This window comes from Ochlerotatus camptorhynchus, unplaced genomic scaffold (assembly GCF_037179485.1).
Source record: "Ochlerotatus camptorhynchus isolate MF236.1 unplaced genomic scaffold, CSIRO-AGI_Acam_v1.1 ptg000319l, whole genome shotgun sequence".
In the NCBI taxonomy this organism is placed as follows: domain Eukaryota; kingdom Metazoa; phylum Arthropoda; class Insecta; order Diptera; family Culicidae; genus Ochlerotatus; species Ochlerotatus camptorhynchus.
The window spans coordinates 1,987,442-2,010,966 of NW_027040807.1; the positions used below are offsets into that span (position 1 = coordinate 1,987,442).

Here is a 23,525-nt window from a genome sequence, read left to right on the forward strand (position 1 = left end):
AATTGAATCTGTTCAACGACGTTTTCTTCGCTTCGCGCTCCCTAAGCTGCCTTGGAGATACCCACTTCGTCTTCCAAGCTACGAGAATCGCTGCCAATTGATCAATGTCGAGCCCTTACGTATCCGAAGAGATGTTTTTTAGAGCATTAACCGTCGCCGATACTCTGAAAGGAAGAATCGACTGCGAAGCAATTCTACAACAAGTGAACATTAATGTTCAACTTCGATCACTACGCAACAGTCTTATGCTGAGACTTCCACTTCTTCGAACTAATTATAGCTTAGGGAGCGCTATTTACGGCTTGCAGCGAGTGATCAACCGAGTAGCGTCGATGTTCGAATTCCACTTGACACGGAATATGCTTCGCCGAAGATTCTCTGCCTTTTTTGCTGACCGAAGGCGCTTGACGCCCAACAGCTAAGTGTAAAATTTAAGACTTATACATTTTTAGTAACTTGACAATGCTTTCCTAGTTATTTTCGTTTGTAGCTGTAGTATATGTAGTCTGTATAATCTAAACTTTTTTTACAACACATCATTGGGACTCTTCCTAGTCTGTTGATGCAAACATAAGAAATAAACAAATCAACAAATAAAATAAACAAATACGGATTTTAGGAAATATGTCGTGATCAATGATAGTCATTTGGAGTGCATAACACCACACTCCGGCCATGTTTCGGAACCCGCGGGTAAGCGACTAGTTTCTGACTGCGATACCTCATATCGCATGAGAATTCATCTATCACATCATATCAGGCATAACATTTGATAACGGCACAAAATCATTTGTAAACAAACCTTCTAAGGCCCTTTACACGCGAACCAAAGTACGCCCACGCAAACCAACAACATCATCGCATAGGGGCAACTATCACCTTTCCGAAAGTGGTATTGGTTTGCGTGGGCGTACTTTAGTTCGCGTGTAAAGGGCCTTAGAATGTTTGTTTACAAATGCTTTTGTGCCGTTATCAAATGTTATGCCTGATGAGCACTTTTTCCGGAATTCTTATTGGTAAGAAGGGTCAGATCTCACAATAGGTGGATTAATTCGGGTTTTTTTTTATTATTGTCGCTTTAACATTTTGTACATCATTCGTGACTTGGGGGGCATTAACGTGAGATGCACGCCAGGACCGCCTCCCCCGTCAGGGTGGCTAGTGAATTTTCAAATTGAAACTCCCGGTTTTTTCCCGGTTCAAATCTTTAAAAAACCCCGGAATTGAACGCAATTTTAGGAACGTGCTCAAAGGAGTTTACTGAAAGGATAATAAATGTGATTTAAGAATATTCCCAAGATTCTGGGGCTTTAAAATTTGTGAGAGTCTGAAACTAGAACTTTTTTTTTCAAAATTTGTGATTAATAACAATCTTTGTGATGCAAGATTTGGAGTAAAAATAATATAAATGTGAGATTTTAGAAAATTCAAGATCACAAATTTGAAGAAAAAAAATATGATATATACATATATATATATACTTATGAGTCGTGGAGTCATAATTGTCACGCTCTGAGACTTGGAAGCATTTTAAGGGTTATAAAAAATTACATAACAATCTATAGAATCTAGCGGACAAACCCTGGAATTTTTAGAAAAATTTAAAAGAATTCAAAGTGACAATTTCAAACAAATATTGAGAAGGATTCCCACACAATTTTCGAAAGAAAAGTTCTGAGCAGATTTCCAGAATTATTCTGACATGAAAACCCTAGAAATTGTTAGATGAATTTGGAAGGATTTCTGTGGAGCAAGTTCTAAATTAAATTGTTAGGTAATTTTAGAAGATTTAAAAAGGAGTCGTGAAAAACAAAACTTTGCGGAAAATTCCTACGTGATTCTGAGGGAATGATAGGTGAATTATAAGAAGAATTCCAAGACAATTATGATCAGAATTCAACAAGAAACAGAGTTCTAAGAATGTTCGGGCAATAATTTCAACCCTAGTACGTAAAATTCATCACAGAACTTCAACAAAATTTGTTGCAAAAAAATTGCTGATAATTGAATTTCTTTAAAATAGTCCAAGGGGTTTCTAAATAAAATTTCGCAAGATTTCTGCTGTTTTGAATAGAGTTAAAAGAAATTTTTGAAACGATTTTCAAAGAAATCAAAGTCTCCGAATAGGCTCAAGGGAATTCTAAGAAGGTTTCCAATTAAATTATAGAAGGGGTTGCAAAGAAATTAAAAAAAAAATCAACGGTAATTAATACGCAGAGTGTTTTCTGGTTTATTTCAAAACAATTTCAAGATAATTCAGAGCAGAATTCCAAGTTAATTCTGGAGTTTTTAGGAGAATTTTGGACAACCAAAAATTAAAACCCCGGAAAAGAATAATTCAGTTCCGTTATTTAAAAATTTTTGTTTTCAAGGTCCAGCATCTTCAATATTTTCTTTTAAGGACCATGCATCAATTTGCAATATTGCTGAGTGATTAAATTCTAAAAACAATAAGACGGGAAACTGAAGAAAATTATGCAACAAATAGAGCAAGACATTCATTTGGTAAAGGATCACTCTGTTTTAATGGTTTATTCTGAAATTCTGGTGTAAAAATTTGTTCCTATGGTATGGTTAATTTATTTTTCCCGGTTCCCTGACCGAATTTCCGGGTTCTTTCCCGGTTGATTTTCAAATTCCCAGATATTTTTCGGTATTCCCGGTTTTCCCGGTTTGATGCCCGTAAACACGCAGTTGACGTGCAAGGGTACAAGGATCATTTTTCCAGGGTGTCCATTCAAATTCCATTTTTCAATTTCCGGTTTTTTCCCGGTTTTTAAAACAAAACTCTAGAAAAGGCATTAAAAAATAAGCAATAGTATTGACTACAACAACGAAATAAGTGACCAAATAGTGACTTTAAAACAATACAAAAGTGACCAATAGTGACGTTTATTGATCGGAAAGATATTAAAGATGTGAATTTAATCTGTCGTTGAATGCGATCCCGTTTGACAAATATTATGAATTCCCAAACCTTGAAATTGAAAAAAAAAATGAGGCGCAGAGAAAAATGTTTAACGTCTTGGACAAATTCGTCAATTTTAAGACAAGCAATTTTAAAGATCTCGAATATAGAAACTTCGGTAAAACTTTAAACATAGACAAATTTTCATATCTCTGGAATCTAGACAAGTGTTCTGGATCGTATCAATAATTATCATTATTCTGAATTTTCTCGAAAAATCTCAATCTTCAAAAAAGTTGTAAGATTCTGGTATACATTTTAGAGATATTGGACATTTTTTGTTTAAATGCTGGTACTTAGTAATTTGTTATCTTTAATTCAAGCGTAGAATAATTTACGATATGTTAGAATGTAAGTTTACAGTCCGAGAAACATATAGGATGATTCTAAAGTATGGAAAAAATTTCATGATTTTAAACATAAAATTTATCTAAAATCTGGGATTGGAAATTTGCTGATTCCGGACTTGTAGAAAATGCAATTTGATGGGCTTGGAAAAGGACTTCTGAAAAAAAGAAGATTCTACTACATGATTTTTCAATGTTTGCCGATACTAAAGCTTCCGACCTTTAAAGATCTATCGAAATTCAGGTCTTTGAAAAAATCTAGCGCTTTGAAAGTTTCCTAGACCATTTTCCAACATAAAATCATCTTGGAAAACTCAAGATAACGAAAAGATACCGGAACCAGAGTTTATTTTTTTTTTCGAAACCTCAGAAAATGTGTGATATCTGGAGACCATAGACAATGGAAAAAATTGTATATCCTAATTTTTCTTAAAGATAACGGACTTGAAACAAATGGTTATTCTATTTACGAATTTACAAACCTATGTTTTCGGGGTTTTTTTTTTTCCAGTTGTCTAAACTAGTTTTCCCAGTTTAATTGCAACAGTTAAATATGGTAAAATATCCCAAGTACCGTCACAAGTTTTATCGCATGATAAAACCCAAATCCTTACTTGAAGCATACATTATTATTTCGCTTAACTGTTGACCCTAAAGAATACAGTATGTAATATTTAGTAAGGTCAAATTATGTTATTCTCAATTGAAGATTGTAATTGAGAAAAGAAATGTAAGGAAATACCAATGATGATTTTTTAAATAACCTTAAAAAAAATCCAAACAGGATTCCAAGAGGATGATTTGAGAATGCTTAGCAAAATTTCAAGAAAATTATTTTTTTATTTATAGTAATTTTCACACTCTCAGACCATTCGTACTTTGGGTGGGTGAGATTTGAACTCATGATTTTGGAGTGAGAGGTATGGATTCAGATCTTTATGTTTTACAGACTAACCTCTGTATTCAAAGATGTCCAAATCTTGGTATCTGGTTAGCACAAAGTGCAGAAATTAATGTTTAATTTATTTCTATGTCCGCTGTCGAACATTTGCATGCCAAACATGATCGGATTTTGCAAGGAGTTTGAGACGGCATGAATCTGCTTCTCTATCTTGAAGTAGCTTCGTAACAGTATATGTCTCCGTCAGCATTTATAGTAGAACTACTTCACTCGGAAAACTGTGGCAAAAGAATTCAAGCAATGATACCATATGAAATTCTTTGAATTTAGCTATCGTAGTTGGAACAACGACAAAATCGCCGCTTGATCCGGACGTGAACAAATTGCAAAAACAAATTGAAAGTTGTAAGCAACAGAATAAAATGATGTATGTGTTATAAAGTTGATTGATTCCAAGTAACATTACAAGTTTAAAGGTTTAAAGGATTCTTTAATACCAAATTATGGCCTACAAGACTAATATAAAATCAAAATTGTTACTTGGGATGAGTATATATGATCTTTCCCGGTGCAATTAGGGTTTTCCCGCATTTTTCCCGGTAAATCCGAATTCCCGGTTTTTTCCCGGTTGGATGGACACTAGACTGATGCAAAATTTGACTTTTTCGCTCCACAGTGCTTAAATAGTTTCAAATCGGGTCCTGATTAGCCTCCCAAAGTTACAACTCATTTGGTTAGAAACAGACTTCGCACAAGCCATTTGAAGTTTACATGTAAATTACTATGGGAAACCTCAACTTTTTGTTCATTGCCTTCTAGTCTTTTTCCATATTGAGCTGCGAAACAGTTCGATAGCCATCCTTATAGAAAATTTTCTCAGCTACAACTTTGCTGAAGATCGTTTCTATGTAAAACGAGACAGGAAAAAGTTATTAATTATTTAAGAGATTGGTAAACTTATGACATGATCAAGCAGCTGCTCTGTAGGCAACACTGTATTTTGCAGTGTGACATAGTAGCCTTGATTTTTATGTCCTATTCAACGCCCCAGAAACACCAATGTTGCCTGCTGAGCAGTTGATTGAGCATGATCATAAGACATCAGCGCATTGAACCATTGATAACTTTCGATCCTTGCATTTAATCAAAAAGTGATCTTCAGCAAAGTTGTAGCTGGAAGACTTTCCTACAAGCACAGTTGAAAGTTTTTGAAGCAGACCGATATGGTGAATTATTAGATAGACATGAACAAAAATCTTGGTTTTACCATAGTAATTCCCATACAAATTTCAAATGGTTTGTGCCATCTCAGTTTCTCACCAAATGGGTTCAAATTTTGAGAGGTTAGTCAGGATCCGATTTGGAATCGTTTAAGTACTGTGGAGCGAAAATTTCAAATTTTGCATCACTCTAATGGACACCCTGTTTTTCCAAAATTCGAAAGCAGATTTAACTGTCAATACTTAAATTCTGTTCTTAAAAATGTGTTCCCTGTAGTGTTTCAATTTCCGCCCACGAGGTTATGTTAGAAATAGGGCTTTTTTTTTTTAAAAAGGCCTTGGGATTAGCGTCAGAGATTTTATTTCATAACTTCAGCTTCCACACCACGGTTTACGAAAGTCTTACAAGAAACTACAGAAGACTTATGAGTTACCTCAAGAGACCATTTTATCAACTTCAAATGCCTTTTAAGAGGCTGTACATTAACTACGTAAATAGTTTTTTTTATTCTTGCCTCCCACTCCCCCTGCGTAGACAATTATCCATACACAATTTTTAAAATTTGTTTGGGCCGTGAATAATTGCCAATCCCCCCTGTAGCAGTATACGTAGTTAATGAACATCCCTTAAATACACTGCAGTTAAGGTGAATCGCTGTGACATACATATTCTCGGAACCACTTCGAAACTTTAAGTGCACAAATATCAGCTTCTACGAGACGTGAAACATTCAAATTGTTACTCCGCGTTTGCAGCACTGCATACATGAAGTAGCAATTTCAGGTGAAATGGGGCACCGAATTTCGAAATTTGTCTAATTGAAAATTCGAAGTGGAAGTGCATGTATAGCCTACGAGGCGGCCATTTGTGGACTCTACAAATCACCTTAAGGGTCAATTACAGACATCTTTTGAGTCAATTCCAAAGAATTTACGTGTTAATTGCAGAGGTTGTTGGGGTTAGGCAAGAGACACAGGAAAGGTGAAATTTTCCCCAACCTGATGGTGGTGTTAATTTGCGTGAGCGTTGTCTACAAAAGTACGTACGCCGATTCTATTCGTTTAAAATTTTATACTAAATTTGGATGCGCTGATTCCTAAAATTCGTCTTTTTAACATGTATTTTAACTTTTCGTAAACATTACAAATCCACAAATACACACATCGTCATAAACTAATTGAAACGCCAAAACTGTTTCTTCCTAGCTCAAATCACACAATACCCGGATTTAAGCTATGCGGAATGAAGGAAATGGCTACGGACCCATTATTCCTAGGCTCATAAAAGCTCGCATTAGAGCACTCTTCATCTCCATTTACATCTAGTGTTTGGTTCCATTCGAAGCTGTAGAAACTTTTGCTTTTTTGGCACTCTTTGGACTTCGACGAATCTCCTCCATATGATCCGAGCCACCATCCCAAACCAACCGCTATATGCTGTGGTCTTGAATCGTGATTGTTGTTTATGATCTGAAGATGCAGACAATTAAACCAGTGACAAATGGATGTTGGAAGCCCGTCCGAGGGTCATTGCCACTACCTACGTATGTTCAGTAGCCATACCGAGATGGTTGCGCTGTTTCCTATTGCTGTGCCGGTGCCAATGGAAAATAAAAACGGAAATGTATGTCTTATTCGAATCTAGCTTTTTGTTCATCTGCTGCTTGTTTTGGATCGATTGCGATCGATGGTGGTGTGAAATTTTCTTCGGGCTTGTTTCAGTATAGAAAATATTGAATGTTGTTACACATTCAATGTACTTTTACTTTACGGTTAACTAAACAAACAATCAACAAAGATTAGGCGGACTTGTTAGAAGCTATTTCTTAGTTATGATTTCCTGAATACATTATCATGATTTAAATCACAATTCCATGTATGGGCGCGTTTCTCACATCTACAGTATAAAGAGACGAACCAACCAAGGGCAGACTAAACATCTACTTATGCATTTCATCGCGTCTAGTGTCTTTGGATAAACTTAGTACCGCTGCTCTTCACGTTGCGAATTATGGCAGTTCTAATACCTATGAATTATTCTCGCTCACTTTTTGTTCGAGGCTTATTCGAAAGCTCTAGTTATGAACATAGAAAAATCATTCTACAGTATGTTGAATAGGGGCTCAATCAGTTTATAAAAAAGATAATTTGTTGCAAATTGTTGAATGATTTAAATCAATAAATCCTAATCCTATGATCCCAATGTTTGCATACCATTCGAAAGGGAAAAATCAGGGCTTTCATTTGGCATATTTATAATTTTTGACAGCCATATATGACAGCCGGTTAGCATATTGTAGGGCTGGTAGCTGGTGGGAAGAAAATTAGTCGTTCTGAGTAGAGATGAACCAGCCTAAGGCTGAAAGTCTCGTTAATAAAGAAAAAAAAAATAGTCGTTCTGATGGCATACCAAATACATGTTTGATGTTTTAGACTTATTCAATTAGAATCTCATAAACACTTAAATAAAGGGCGAACACGAAATTATTGCGACACCGAATGCCAATTTTCTTATAATGTTTAGAATCAAACCAAAATTTTAGGGTAGTTTTATACATATATTTACTTCAAAATTCAAAAGAAAAGTTAATCGATGGAGCCTTGAGTGTAAAATTGAACGCATTTTCGCTTGATGCCCTCCATCAAAGTCTTTACAGTGTCATCCGGTACCAGTTTCTCAGTTTTTATTCCATTTTCTTAACATGTCCTTCTCGTCTTTGACTGTCTTCTTGCTCTTCCGATGTTCCCGCTTCATTATTGCCCAGTACTGCTCCACCGGGCGCAGCTCCGGACAGTTTGGCGGATTCATGTCCTTTGGAACAAAATGGGCAGAATTGGCCTCATACCACTCCAGGACACTTTTAGAATAGTGGCATGATGCCAAATATGGCCAAAATAGCGGAGCTTCGTCGTGCTGCTGCAAGAACGGCAAAAGGCGCTTCTCGAGGCACTCAGATTTGTAGATCTCGCCATTTACTGTGCCCTTTGTCACGAAAGGCTCACTCCTCAGTCCGCAAGAGCAGATGGCCTGCCAAATGAGATATTTGGAGGCGAACTTCGACATTTTCTTCTTCTTAAATTTGTCGTCCACATCGAACTTGCTCTTGCCGGTGAAAAACTCCAACCCCGGAATTTGCTTAAAATCGGCTTTTATATACGTTTCGTCGTCCATCACACAGCAACCATATTTTGTCAGCATCTTCTCGTAGAGCTTCCGTGCCCGAGTTTTAGCCGTCGATTGTTGCCGCTCATCGCGGTTTGGGAAGTTCTGTACCTTGTATGTATGTAGTCCAGCTCTCTTCTTTGCATTCCGAAATCCTTCTGGAACTACGTGAACGAGCAACGCAGAGAATCTGGCCTTCCATCGTCAATGGAATTGAACAGTGAAGTCGCTTCCACTCCGCAGGATATTTGTCGCCTTTTTTCTGTCAATTTTGCCAGTGTGTTCACTGATGAGAGACTAAGTGACGACCATGTTTCCCTCGCAGCCAGCAACATCCCACTATATGGTCAAACGCTGAGTGCAATTGATGTCAACGTTTAGATGATTTCTAACGCTGCAACGCAGCTCAAATCGTCCTTCAACCCTGGACCCGATGGAGTTCCGTCCGTGTTTTTGAAGAAACATATTGCTTGCTTGTTAACTCCACTTCACCGTCTATTCCGGATGTCTCTCTCCAGTGGTATATTTCAATCCTTCTGGAAATGTGCACACATTTTTCCTGTCCACAAAAAGGGAAGCAAACGAGCCGTGGATAACTATCGTGGAATTACATCGCTGAGTGCTGTTTCGAAACTATTCGAGCTTGTTATTATGGAACCGTTGCTCTCTCACAGCAAGCAGTATATGAGTGCTGCTCAACACGGGTTTACTGGCGGTCGCTCTACAACCACCAATCTGCTATGCCTCACATCCTACATTACCGATAGTATGACTGAACGGGTACAGACGGACGTTATATATACCGATCTATCCGCGGCATTCGATAAGTTGAATCATGACATTGCGATTGCTAAACTCGACAGGCTTGGGGTGAGCGGTAATCTCTTGAGTTGGTTCCGTTCGTATCTTACTGGTCGCCAACTTATGGTTGCTATAGGAGATTGCAAATCAGCTAACTTCTTTGCCACATCAGGTATACCGCAGGGAAGCCATCTGGGACCGTTGATTTTTCTACTCTACTTCAACGACGTGAACCTGGTTATCGAAGGACCTCGATTAGCATATGCAGACGACCTCAAAATATTTTTACGAATTTGCTCGATCGCTGACTGCCACAATCTTCAACATCAGCTTAATGTCTTCGCCAGTTGGTGTACTTTAAATCGAATGGTAGTGAACCCAGCAAAGTGCTCTGCCATAACATTCTCAAGAAAAAAGCAACCGATTGTATTCAGCTATGATATGACCTGCTTGGAACGACACTCGAACGCGTGAATCAGGTGAAAGACCTGGGTGTGGTGTTGGATTCACAGCTAACATTCAGGCAACACATTTCTTATGTCATCAATAAGTCGTCTAGGACTTTAGGATTCATCTTCAGGATAGCTAAGAATTTCACAGATATCTACTGCTTAAAATCTCTTTACTGCTCCCTCGTACGATCGACGCTTGAGTATTGTTCTGCGGTTTGGAATCCGAATTACAACAATGGTGCCGAGAGAATCGAATCTGTTCAACGTCGCTTTCTTCGTTTTGCGCTTCGTAGACTGCCCTGGAGAGATCCGCTTCGGCTGCCCAGCTACGAGAGTCGCTGCCAACTGATAAACCTTGAACCTCTCCGGATTAGAAGGGACACCAACAGAGCTTTGATTTTCGCCGACACTCTACAGGGACGAAAAGATTGTGAGGCTATCCTAAGGCAAATTGACCTAAACGTGCAACCCCGACCACTCCGTAACAACCTCATGCTGAGACTGCCACTGCGTCGCACGAACTACGGGGCATATGGTGCGATTTGCGGACTACAGCGTGTGTTCAACAGAGTCGCATCTGTATTCGACTTTCACCTCACACGTGATGCGCTTCGTCGGAGATTCTCATCTGTTTTCGCCGGCCGCAGAGAAAATTAGTGTATTTCCATTTATGTTTTTTTTTTTTTACATTCTGACCATGTTGCTTTGTTTTTCTTTCTGTGATTATTTGACATGTAATTTTACTATTATTAGTATTATGATTAGTATTATTAACATCATTTGGGCTACAGCCAGCCTGTTGATGTATGGCAACAATAAACAATACCCAAATTAAGCATTCTGGACGTAGCTCTGCGACATGCCGATCTTTTTAGCCAAATCACGGCTTGAGACGTTGGGATTTGCTTTAATCATCCGCTTCACCTTTCCTTCCGTCTTTTTGTTCTCCGGTCCCGGTTTTCTTCCAGCTCCTTTGCCGTGGTCCAACGTCAACCGCTCCTGGAACCGCTTCAACACTCTGGAGACGGTTGAATGGTGAATGTTCAAAATTTTTCCCAACTGACAGGTCAGGAAATTCCAGGTGTTTGGAAAGAATTTGTTCTCTCAACTCGCGTTGGTTCACCTCCATTTTCGTTGAATCGAAAAACACGACTTCGAGTTTGACAGCATGTACACAATACACATCAATGAGAAAGTGTGCAAAATTTGGTTGATTTTTACCCAATGGTAAAAAAGTTATGCCCTGTTGAATGTGTCGCACTAATTTCGTGTTCGCCCTTTATGTACGATAGGAACCTTTAAAACGAAAGATTCAATAGAAAGTTTATGACTTAACCTGAAAAACCGTAAATTCTTAGGGAATTTTATTTCTTCTGAGAATACCTGGAAGTCTCAGGGAATCTAATCATTACTAAGGAAATTTTAAAATTATCTACTAAAGATATTTCATTCAATAATCCTAGTTATTTTCATTCACACATTGAACTTTATAGCTCCTTTATGAGAAAAAATATCAAGTTCAATCTGCTTTCATGGTAATTCTAACGAATTTTAGATTTCATGTGAAGCCTGAGAGAGTTTTGAACAGATTTTCAAGAAACCCCAGAATAGAATTCGAAGTAAATTTTAATGAAAATTCATAGGAATGTCTCCTTTTCTGAACTTCAGAGGAAAATTCCAGGGGCATTCTGTGGATAATTACATGAAGTTTGTGAAAGACAACGAAATCGGAGCATAAGTCCTCGTATTTTTTGGCGGATACTTAGGTGGTGAAGGGGATGCTAAAAGGAGGATTACAATTAAATCTGAGCATAATTCCAGAAGATCTTCAAAGAAAATTGGAGAATAATTCCAGGAGGGATTGCCGAACAAATTAAGGGGAGAAATCTAAGGAATTTGTGAAGAGAAATGAAAATGAATTCTTAAGAGACTTTCAATGTTAGTAGAATTCTAAGGAAAGGAGTGAGCTTAAAATGGAAATCTGAAATGAATTCAATGACAAATCTGAGAATCTTTCCATGAGATTTCTCACTGAAGAGAATTTCAAGGTAATTCCTAGGAAAATTGAAAAGAGGATAGTTTCAACGACATTTTGAGGAATATTTCAATGGAATTGCGAGAAGTATTCTAACTATATTCTTGAGATATTTTTTTCAGAGAATTCAGAGAAGCGTTCCAAGTGAATTTCTGAAATAATTCCATGAGAGTTACGGAAGAATTCGAGCGTAATATTAGGAGAACTTCAAGCGAATTTTCATGAGAAATCTCCGTTGAATATGTAATGAACTATTATGAGGTCTTCAGAACAGCTTGAAAGTTCCCAATATATTCCTGAAGTCTGCCGTGAAGTTTTTTTGTAGTTTGAGAAACTAACCTGATACTCGCAATACTTTTCTCATTAATGTTTTCAACTTCTCTAAACTTTTTCAGAGAAGTCCTTAAGTTTCCGCAATTTTGCTAAGTACAGGGTGGCAAGTTAATTTCCATTTTGAAATTCCTGGTTTTTTCCTAGTTTTCCTGGTCAATGATTTAAAAATTTCCTGGTTTTAAAAAGCATGTGTTTAAAAATCAATTTTTAATAAAAAATTGAATCTTCGCGCAATGCGGAATCACAAACCAAAATAAATAGGTATTAAGGTTCTTGTGAATGCCCGAGAAATCTTTAGCTGATTGTTTGCTGCAAAGAAGCTAGTAGGGAGCCGCGCTACTTCGTCGTATCATGGCGCCCATTTCCGTTCTATGTGCTAAAGCTATAATAGCAAAGCGTTTTCACTCATGTTTTGGCAAAAACATCTTTGCTTACAAGATTAATTACGATTTGCACTGAAACATTTGCGATAACCCGTAAAATGAGCGATTTTAGGAGTGTATGACGAAGAAAAGCTGATATACGACGGACTAGCGTGGAGCCCTATCTAATGTCTGAAATTTAGAGATCTATAAGCCCCTAAATCTTGAGATTTCTGTTTTTGAAACTGCGATTTTTTTTTAACTTTGTTATTGAAAAATTGCGAAGTGTGATATGGATGAGGACTCTTTAAACAAACCTTTACTTCTAACAATTTTACGGATTTCCATTTTGTTTAAATTTTCCGCAAATTGTCAACGATTAAGGATCTTATTTAGCGTAATTTTGATTACAACATGATTTCAAAATCATATGATTAAAATATTTCATAAACAACACTGGTTTAATAAATCTTATTATTAAAAAGACTGACTGCTGAAGTTCACAGAAACTCCCTAAAGTTCGTAAAACTTCCCTGAAGCGTTAAGGTCTTTCCTGAAGGGTTCATTGAAGTTTGTATTGCCTGAATTTCATGGGACTTTCCCGAAGTTCGAAGGACTTTTTTTAAGATCTTAGGACTTCCCTGAAGTTCAGAGTTTTTTGAAATTCATAGGAATTTCTTAAATATCGTAGAAGTACCACGAAGTTCGTAGAAATTCTCAGAAGTTCGTAAGACTTCCTTCAAGTTCGAAGAACTTTCTCGAAGATCTGAGAACTTCCGTGAAGTTTGAAGGACTTAACTGAATTATATATGAATATATAACTGAAGGCTTTAAATATCAAAGGGTTTTCCAAAAGTTTGTGGGTCTTTCCTTAATTTCTTGGAAATTCCCTGAAGTTTGGAAAGCTCCCATGAATTTTGTAGGATTACTTTTAGTTCAATCAACTTCTCGGAAGTTCTAGGAACTGTTTTGAGCTTGGAGAACTATGTTATGGAACTCGAGATGGTTCTGCAGGCCACACTTAATTGAAATGATGATTGGTAAATGATCGCTACCATGGGGATCATTGATAACCTTCCACAGACAATCCAATGATAGCGATCTTGAACACAAAGCTAGGTCGGGTCGGCTTTCTCGAGCTGGAGGTTTTGCTATACGTTTCGCTTCACTAGTGTTCAAAATAGTCAAATTGAAATCGTCACATAAATCGCAAAAAAAAACGCTCTATTGTCATAATCCCCGTACTATGGGAGTTCATATCACCCATAATTAATACTGGGGATGGAAGAATCGAAACTAGAGTCCAGAGTTGACTACGGCTAATGGAGGTTCTCGGTGGAACATAAACTGAAGCTATGCAAAGGTTTTTGTTCTTCACATTTATTTGGCAAACGACGATTTCGACGCCTGATAGAGCAGGAAGGAAAATTTTGTAGAAAGAGTAGCACTTTTTGATCCCTAAGAGTACTCCTCCATAAGAATCGTCTCTATCCAGGCGTATAATGTTAAAATCGTGGAAGTTTTGTTCTTTATCGGAAGAAAGCCATGTTTCACAGAGAGCAAATATATCACACTCAGATACCCTTTGGGTTAATTTTAATGAGATTTTGGTTAAGATGGCCTCGGTGTTAACACTGCGTGAGTTTCTGCGTGTAGTTTTGATAATGGAGTCGAAGGAACAGCGCGTGCACGAGAAAATTTTGCCGGACATCCTCACTAAGGCACTAAGTGGCTTCTCGAAATCTCGAAACAGACAAAAAATTTCGAGAATGCATGGAATTCTGGTTACAAATAAACATGTTAACCTTAACACCAATGATAATGGCTTGGTGCATATTTCCTCGACCATCAAATTTAAATATATGAATTCAAAGTATGTTTAAGAGTATCTATATATTACCTTATAATTATGTTCTCTTAAAAATAAATGTGAACATCTTGAAAAACTAGGCAAAAACTCTTTATCAAGAACATCCAGACAAATCCAGACTTTTTATTCTACAATTGCCAGATTTTTCGAAAAAACACTTGGCAACCCTGGGTGTGAGTCGCGTCTCCGTGAGTAACCGAATGGGTTTGTTTGCTCTTTCTAACAGTGTGAAACCGAACTTTTTGTCAGTTCGAACATCAACCTGAGGTAGGTTTTAAAAACAAACGATCGAACTGACGTTTGTCGGAAAGCAATCAGAGCCGATCTTGATACCCGATCCAGGTTGGAACTGAATAATAAAGAAATTCGCTATAAGCTCTCTCTTTCATCTATCCACAAGATATGTGGATAGAGAAACCAATTGTATGGTGCGGCGCTAACGGAATCAGCCAGAACGGTCAAGGATTGTACGTTCTGGTTATAGCTTGTATATTAAATCTCGACTAACATTTGAAAAGGGTGAAATTCCAAAATCCGTCCTAATTTGATGACCTAAAAGTTGATCCCATTTCACAACTTACTATTTCATACTTACTAGTCTAATCTATCATCATGTATCACTTAAAACTAAGAAAAAGTTTTTTTGCCCTTGAAATTGAGATGAAAACATCACACGACCTGATAATGTCTTACATGTTGTTATCACCCAACACTGGTGATATGCCGTGGAATTATGAAGAAAACTAGATTTATTAGGATTATATCTAGACTTACATTAGAAAGGGGCGTAAGAGCCAAAATGTAAACAAACCATATTTTGCCACAAATAGAGAGCACAGCTCACAAACTAATCGATAAACACGAAAAATTAGAAGAAAATAGCACTTCAAATCATCAAAAACGTTTCTTCTTACATGGCGTATTTCCAACTTTCAACTCTATGATGCATCTGGTTGTTACGCCTAGCGCCAGAACTACGAATTATATTGTTTTAATAAGTCAAACGTATTGTATTGATTCTGTAGTATCTAGTCGCGCCCGATTTATTTGAAATGCATCCGATTAATATTTCACGTGTAAACAACGAACAAAAAGAAGACCAAACATGAAATTACCTCAATACCCCTAAAGAACCCAATTGGTGTTTTTAAAAAATCTAGGACGAGTAAAGTTCTTAAACATGCTACACATATGCAAATTTAAATACTTTTAAGGCTAAGAATATATTTCATAATTCTGGGGCTCAAACTTCGAGATCCTAGACATCAGATTTTTTTAAATTTAGGGCTTTTTAAACAATTTGATTAGAAGTGATAAATATACACAACTTGTAAGACTCCGGGACTTGAAAATGTAGCACAATCGAAGAGCAAATCCTCCGTTAAGAACTTGCATAAAAAGATGAATGGAAGATTTCTAAATTTTTTGGGTTCAAAAATGACTGATTTCACAATATAAAGACTATTGAAACCCAAAATGCTACTCTTCTATTTCCTCAAAGTTTGTTTTTTTTTTTGTGAAATACCACGAAGCATGTTACACCATATTGTCCTGTAATTACCTCTTGTAAAGGATATTATGATCCAGTTTTGAAAGATACCTGTTAATGCTGTTATTTCGAAGAAAAATAAAAGCATTTCTACATATCCTTAAGTCCATAAGTCTTGCAATCAACCCTGCTCGCTATTCTCTTTGGAACCAGAGAACCACATCGATCCGCCCGGATTTCCGCTTTGGTAACAAACGCCCGTCTAGATTTGTTATTATTTTGTCTGCAAAGTCGTAAACTAATATGAAGCTGCTTGCTCGTCGGACAAAACACATTCTTCTTCACTCTGGGAAAAATTTCGTAATCAAACACTCGGCGCTATCTCCGCGAGGAAATAATATTGCCAAACCAGCCAGCCAGCATACTAATAGGGGGCATATTGTACACCGAAACACGCGCACCACGGGCAAACTGAAAATTGAATGAAACGAAAAAAAAAAAGAAAAATCAATCCACTCCGTACTGGCTGCTGGCTTTCTTCTTGTTTTCTTCTCGCTTCGACGGAGCCAAGAACCTCCTAATAACATAAACCATCCACTTCAGTTGAAAATTTATGTAGGTATTTTGCTTCGTTTCTTCGAAAGGCCTCTTCACTGTGCATTCCTCGTTTTCTTCGTTTGCTGCTAAAACACAAGACCAGGAGAACCGACAGCAGTATTCTTTTTTTTTATTCTCATACATTTGATTTTGCACCAATTTTCGCTCGTTTCGTTCGATCAAATTTATTCACTGACTACTTTCCTGAGTTTCAACCTCTTTCCTGCACTCGCCACTTTCCAGTTGCACAAAATGTAATCACCGAAAAAATTTCACTGCCATCATCGATGTAGCTTCCACAAAACCGAAACCGAAGCGGCCTCTCCGCTGATTGAGCAATGCCAATTTCCGACCGACGACTTGCACCTGAAAATCTTCCGGAAAATGCTCGGCCCGACTTGCTGTTTGCTACTACACCTCTAGCTCTAGGTAGCTGTTGGCTAGCGAAATTTCCTTCAGCTTGCTTCTTTCTGGCCCCGCAGCGAGTTACTGGAGCGCTACCAACACCCGTCTTCTTGTCACGTCCCGATTCCGCAGCCAGCCGCAACCGTACCGCGCGCACAACGTTCCACACATACACAAAACACAACTACTACCCTCCGTCGTTGAATCAACCAGCCAAAATAATAATGAAAAGCAGAATAAGGGGAGTACGTTGTTGGCGGACAAGAGGCAGAGTAGCAGTGGCGCAAGTGGACCGGGGAAAAAAAACTTCTCCCCGTCTTTTGTTGGGTCGCGACGATCCGATTTTTTCGAGTCCAATTTCACCACTAAAAAGCACCAAAAAACACCGAATTACATACACAATTTATCGCCGATCGCACAAACTTACGATTACACTATAATTTACACCAATTTAGTCACAATTTTGCACAAGAAAGTCCAATTTTATCCAGACGACGGGAGATCCACAGAGAAATTCGCCATCCGCTTCTCGTCGCTTTTTTCACACTCGTGTTTTCTTCTTTTCTGAAAACTGATGGCTGTTCTGCGCTATGTTTGTGTGCGGGTGATCGAAAAATATGCTTGACAGGTTTGTCAGTTCGCTCGGACTCGTCTAAAAATGTCGCATTTGGTGTGGGCTTTAGACGAGTTTGTTCCCTGTGAAAAAAATATTGGGTGCACCACGGGGAAATTAGTAAAGCACTCTACACAGAAAAAAAAGTTGTTGAATATTACATCCAAACTTCTGCAACCAGGATTCACTAAGAAAGTTTGACAGATAAATTGAGGGGTTCGTGGATTTTCGTATGTTTCGAGGGGTGCATCGATTAGCTTGGGACCGATTGTACCAGAACTGAGCCAAAAAGTTGAGCACGTTTCTTCGGGACCTCACTGATAAAATTTCAAAGATTGTTTTTATGTGTCCCACACATGAATTTTTGCAATGTGATCAACAAATATGTGTCGGACTCATACTTTAATATGTGTACACATAAAAGCCATGTGTAACCACAAATACTATTCATTTGACTCATAAATGTCATATGTGGTTCTATGTGGATTCTGTTTATGTGTGGTCACATGAAAATCATGTGGAATTTTACATGGAAATTCGCCAATAAAAATGTGTGGAATTGTATTAGTGTATACTAAGTAGTCTTAGAGTTACCTCTATGGTATTTGCATAGAGGTAACTCTAATAGTACGTTCAGACTATAGCCGATATCATGTAATACTATATAGATGTATGAGTGCTCATTGCAAGACAACCTATGTTACATGATAAAAGCCTTGGAGGCGAACCAGCCCAAGGCTGAAAGCCTCCCTAATAAAGATAAATAATAATAATCATAAAAGCCATAGTCTGTACGGGGTATAAGCAACAATCAATACGAAACTAACGATTTTAAATTGGCTCACCACTTTAGTAGCCTATTGGTCCCAAGCAAACGATTAACGTACCCTATTCTTGTTGAAATTCTATTACTACACTATGTTTGTTTTGATTCGCTATGAAAGTTTGACAGATAACATCAGGCGTGTGTGGATTCATGCAGAACATGCAGGGGTGAGTGAAATAGCTTGGGACTGCTTGGGACCGTTGTTCTGGTACTGAGTGAGCCAAAAATAATAATGATTTTCTTCGGGACCCAGTGGTCTTAGAGTTACCTCTATGGTATAAGACTACTTAGAAAGTCCCGAAGAAACGTGCTCAACTTTTTGGCTCAACTCTGGTACCATAGAGGTAATTCTAAGACTGGAAGGTCCCGAAGAAACGTGCTCCACTTTTTGGCTCAGCAGTTGGCAGTCTGTACGGGGAATTAGATTACACAGAAAAAAATGTAATATCGATCAATGTAATTTTTGTATGAAATAATGATGTAATAGCAAAAAGCTTCGCCGCCTTCAAAAAGCGCAGTACAGCTGCTTGAGGCGAGGGCACGTCTGCTAGCGTGTCCCGTACGCTGGCAGGCAGACCGTGGAGGCAACGAAGGTGCTCGAATTGTGGACATACGCATAACACGTGCTCCACCGTCGAAGGAATATGGCAGAATTCACAGGGTCCTGAAGGGTCCTCCGCTGAAATCTTGTGAGATTAGGGAGTGTCCTGTCCGGAGTCTGGAAAAATTCCTCTGATATCGCAGGTTTGCAAGGTCCGTCCACTTTCCGATGTCACCTTTAATTTTTCTAATAAATGGAAGTCTGGCACTGGACCATTCCGTTGCCCACGCTGTCCGCACTGTACAAGTGATTCATCTCTTCACGTCCTGCAACGGTACCTTGTGCGAGTACCGAGAACCCGATGGGCCTGACCCGGCTAGGTTGTCCGCCTCGATGTTCCCTGGGATCCCGCAGTGTCCGGGAATCCATGCGTATGTAGTGTTTGGTGGCGCAACCTTCAAGATGTCCTGGATCCAAGGGTGGACTGGGATCAGGATTGGACGATCCGCAGGAACCGTGACGGCATAAAGAATAGCCGCTGCTTCTGCCGAGAACACCGAACATTGTTTTGGCAGACTTCTACTCGTTGGGGAAATGTCACTGGCGATTCCCATTCCGACTCCACTTCTAGATCTTGACCCATCCGTGTAACGATGCATGTAGTTTGGGTACAATCCGGTCAGCTCTGCTACCGATCTCCTTAGCGCTACGGTATTGTCCCCGGCTCTGAACTTCTCCTTTATCCGGCTGTCGATGTTTGGTGCGGGAGATTGCCAACTCTTATCTCCATACCAGTGAATCTTGGCCACTGGGGGGAGCTCTGCGTTGGCGATTGTACAGATAACTCTGTCCCCCTCGCGGAGGAGGCAGATTCTGTCGTTTCCGGCGGTATTTGCTGAAAATGCAGTGGCTTTGTTGGCAATGGCTGCGTAGATGCGGTACCGGAAAGGGAGAGTGCCGGCTTCGACACAGCTGGCATCGGCTGGCGTCGAGGGTAGGAGACCAGAGATGATGCGCTTGTAGCTATTATACACCGGAGCGAGTATTTGTATTGCCTTTTGGGAAGCGATGCAGGTCAGCTCCAGTCCATACATCAGCCAGCTGTCTCACACAAAAAACAAAAATTGTTGCTATAAAAATAATGCATTTTCAAAATGAAAGTTTCCCAAATTTCGTAGTTTTAACTGGGAAAATTTTCAAAATGAAAGTTATATCTTCGGTTTGAAAGATTTTCTTGATTGTTGTTGGACCGATGAAGACGGGAGATTGTGCGGATGAGGTTGATCCTGCTGCGACAGCTGGCCTTGACCCCTTGAAGGTGCTGGTCAAAACTCAGCGACCGGTCAATGACAACCTCCAGCAGTTTAACAGTTTTCTTCAATGGGATAGCTTGATATCATGTCCGGAGAACTTCGAGATTAGGGCGTAATTGCGTTTGTAAACAAACACTTAAATCACCGATTTCTCGCGAATTAAAGGACAATCTCACGAACAAACTATACGAAAAGATAGAGGAACCATTCCTCTATCTGTTTGTGTTGTTAGTTTGTGAGATTGAGGTTTAATTCGCGAGAAATCGGCGATTGAAGTGTTTGTTTACAAACGCAATTACGCCCTAATCTCGAAGTTCTCCGGATGTAATATAGAATGTCTTGCAATGAGCACTCATACCAGGGCAGCAGTGTATATTGTTAGTTTCTGAACATTAATCTTTCTTATAATTCTACTTAGGTTATCCAGATATTCTGTTCCGCTTTTCTCGATGACAAATATTTGTTGTTGTTCTTAATTTATAAAACTTATTTAAAATCAGTGAGTTTTTGGTAGGGAACATATGAATTGACGTTTAGGTTGTGTCGTTTGACTGATAAACGTTCAAATTTAATCGTTTACACTTCAAATATTATGTTCCCTACCAGAAACTCAGCCAGATTGTGGCGGCCATATGCGATCGTAAAATGTTGGATACATTTTGTCGACAATCATTAGCAGGCTAGACGAGCTAGAATCGCGTGAGGTTATATTTGATAGAGCTGCTGCAGTGGTCATATCAACAAATTTCTATTAAATGGGTAACGTTTTCCCAGTTATCAAATGTCAACATCTGAGTAACCGTTACCCACTTTATGTAGCACGTACGCTTACCCAGATTTGGGTAAATATATGTTTACATATTTTGGGTAGGTTCAGTATTGGCCGAAATGGGTAGACTCTACTCAACTTTGGGTAGTTTTCAAGTAGCGTGTAGTCAAGTAGTGAGCCAATAGAGTTCTCTGCCACCGTTAGTATTAGTGAGAAGTTTCACTAATACATGCATTTTACTGGTTGAAAATAAAAGCAAACCGCTGTCAAGTCGAACATTTTGACAGCTGATTTTGTGGTTGAAAATAATAAACAAATCGATTTTACACGACTAAGCTCACTAGGTTGTATTAGTGAGATCTTACGTAGGGAAGTCAATTTAAAATCGTTAAGGGTACGGCCAGGGTAGACGCGATTCGCGACGCGACGCGACCGATTCAAAAGAATCTTATTATTTATTATTATTCCTTGCGTGAGTCGCGTCGCGTGTCGCGTCTACCCTGGCTGTACCCTAAGGCTGGCGCACAATGTATAAGTTTCCGGGTTTTTTGACAGATAATGCATAGGCTAACTGTCAAAAAACCTGAAAACTTATCCATTGAGCGCTGACCTTTAGTTTCCACCCCCACCGGTTGGTTTCAAGGCCCAAGCGCAATGACAGCGGAAGCGGAACGGCAGCGGCACCCGATCTGAGTAAGCCTACTTGTCGGATTGAAAACTAGTTAGAATCAAATCGACTTCCGTTAGGCATCTTAATGTCATTTGTGACAACTGTCAAACTTTCCGTTTCCGTTCCGCTTCCGCCCACATTGCGTTTGGGCCTTCACTCTTGACTTAATTCAGTACACGCTATTCTAAAACTACCCAAATTTGAGTAGAATCCATCCAGATCTTTCAAAACTGAACGTACCCAAAAATGGGTAAACTATGTTGGGAGTGACAAGTTGACAAATTAATCATGTTTTGTTGTTTTTGACATCATCCACATCCAGAGGGCCAATCACTTTCGAATTTATGCCCTAATAAACGAGCACCATACATGAACGATACCACAAATCGTGCCACCGTGCCACATATTGTTGGGATAATAACCCGAATAGTTTGTTCGGCACTCCTTATGGTTATCGTTTATGCGGGTGGAAATGGTAGGAAACCATTTAGAAATACATGAAAATTTTCTGTTTTTATTCATTATCCTCATTATGAGCAGTTTTAGATGCAAATAAAATTGCACGAGTACCTTACTATGGTGATAAGGTAAAAACTCGTTGATTTGTTTCCTTCTGTGAAAGCAAGTTTTAGTCACAAATCGTGGATTTTCTGATATTCTCCATACTGTAAAAATGATTTTCCTACCAATGAAGGGGCGACATCTCTCGGATCTTCAGTATAGCTACTACTCAAATCATATAATTAATTAACAACGTCGATCGGATTCATGTCAATGTTGTTCATTTGTCAACTTGTAACTCCCAACACAGTTTACCCATTTTTGGGTAGGTTCAGTTTTGAACGATCTGGGTGGATTCTACCCAAATTTGGGGAGTTTTGAAATAGCGTGATAGTTTGTGCAATCCGTCCTCATATATTTTGGTTCAGTATCGCCCATTACTATCAGACCGTCAGCACGAGCTTTGAAAAGTAGCTATTGTTGGGAGCGCAGAAAATAGTTGGAAGTGGCGGTTTTTGCATTAAAATCGTTCATATTCTCGTTTTCGTTCAAATCGTATTATAATCAGATAAAATGGATACAGAAAAAGTGGAATACGAATTGCAGCATTTTAACTTCTGCTCGGATGACATTATTTCTGAGAGTTAGTGGTACCAATATATCTTGATTCTAGACAAGAACTCTAAATTTCTTTTGTCCTAGATCGGCAGTTAGTGAAGTTCGTCATCCAGAGTACATTCTTGTCATTTTCAAAAGAGTTTATCAAAAAGCACAAAGTGCCTGAAAAAGACGCCAAGGCAATGCTTGCCAATTGTTATACGACTAGCCTTCAAATGTTTGTCGAATGTGGCCCCAAACTAGATGAAATAAGTCAGCTTTACAAAAGCACTTTTACGATTCCCGATTCCATACTGCTGCCATCGGATTTGATGCACCGAAAGGACTACAGTGCGGAACAAGTCGAATTACTGCAAACCAAAGTTAAGGAATTGGAACAGCAAATCCGACAGGATGGTGTTTTTCTGTCCATGTTGGAGGAGGAGATTAAGCTGCATGACCGGTTGGCTTCCTGTATCGAGGACGAAGTAAACCTGATGAATCTGGTCGACCATCACCGACAGCTGGAAATCGTTCCAGCGGAGGATTGTGCGGTTGTACAAGATCTGGCTGATGTTATGAAGGATGTAATGAGGATGAAGTAGAAAAGGTACGTTGTTTGTGCCTAATGTTATTTACGAACTCGTTAGATGTTAAAGGTAATAGTTAACTAAGAAAATTAAATAGAATAATTGCATGTCAAGCTGATCAAACAAGTTTAAAATGCTCGGATGAGAGAAACAGTTTCGCAT

General features: G+C 38.7%; 3 protein-coding genes across 5 annotated transcripts in view; 2 read left to right on the plus strand and 1 right to left on the minus strand.

Annotated features, from left to right (window-relative positions):
* trio overlaps positions 1-17,502 on the minus strand; it is a 262,794-nt gene extending 245,292 nt beyond the window's left edge. For 2 of the 3 annotated variants that reach the window (XM_065229671.1, XM_065229670.1), the window contains exon 1: positions 17,371-17,502. The gene's annotated coding sequence lies outside the window, so the exon portion shown is untranslated. Of the gene's footprint in view, positions 1-17,341 lie in introns of all 3 variants that reach the window. The other variant, XM_065229669.1, reaches the window with a different exon arrangement.
* Positions 1-23,525, plus strand: part of app (Palmitoyltransferase app) — a 183,861-nt gene that overhangs the window by 75,796 nt on the left and 84,540 nt on the right. The gene's annotated exons all lie outside the window — the stretch shown is intronic.
* On the plus strand, positions 22,654-23,509 carry LOC135707814 (uncharacterized). Its single transcript, XM_065229713.1, has 2 exons — positions 22,654-22,819; positions 22,879-23,509. Exons 1-2 carry the CDS (start codon positions 22,750-22,752, stop codon positions 23,376-23,378), a joined length of 570 nt encoding a protein of 189 aa, XP_065085785.1. The 5' UTR covers positions 22,654-22,749; the 3' UTR covers positions 23,379-23,509.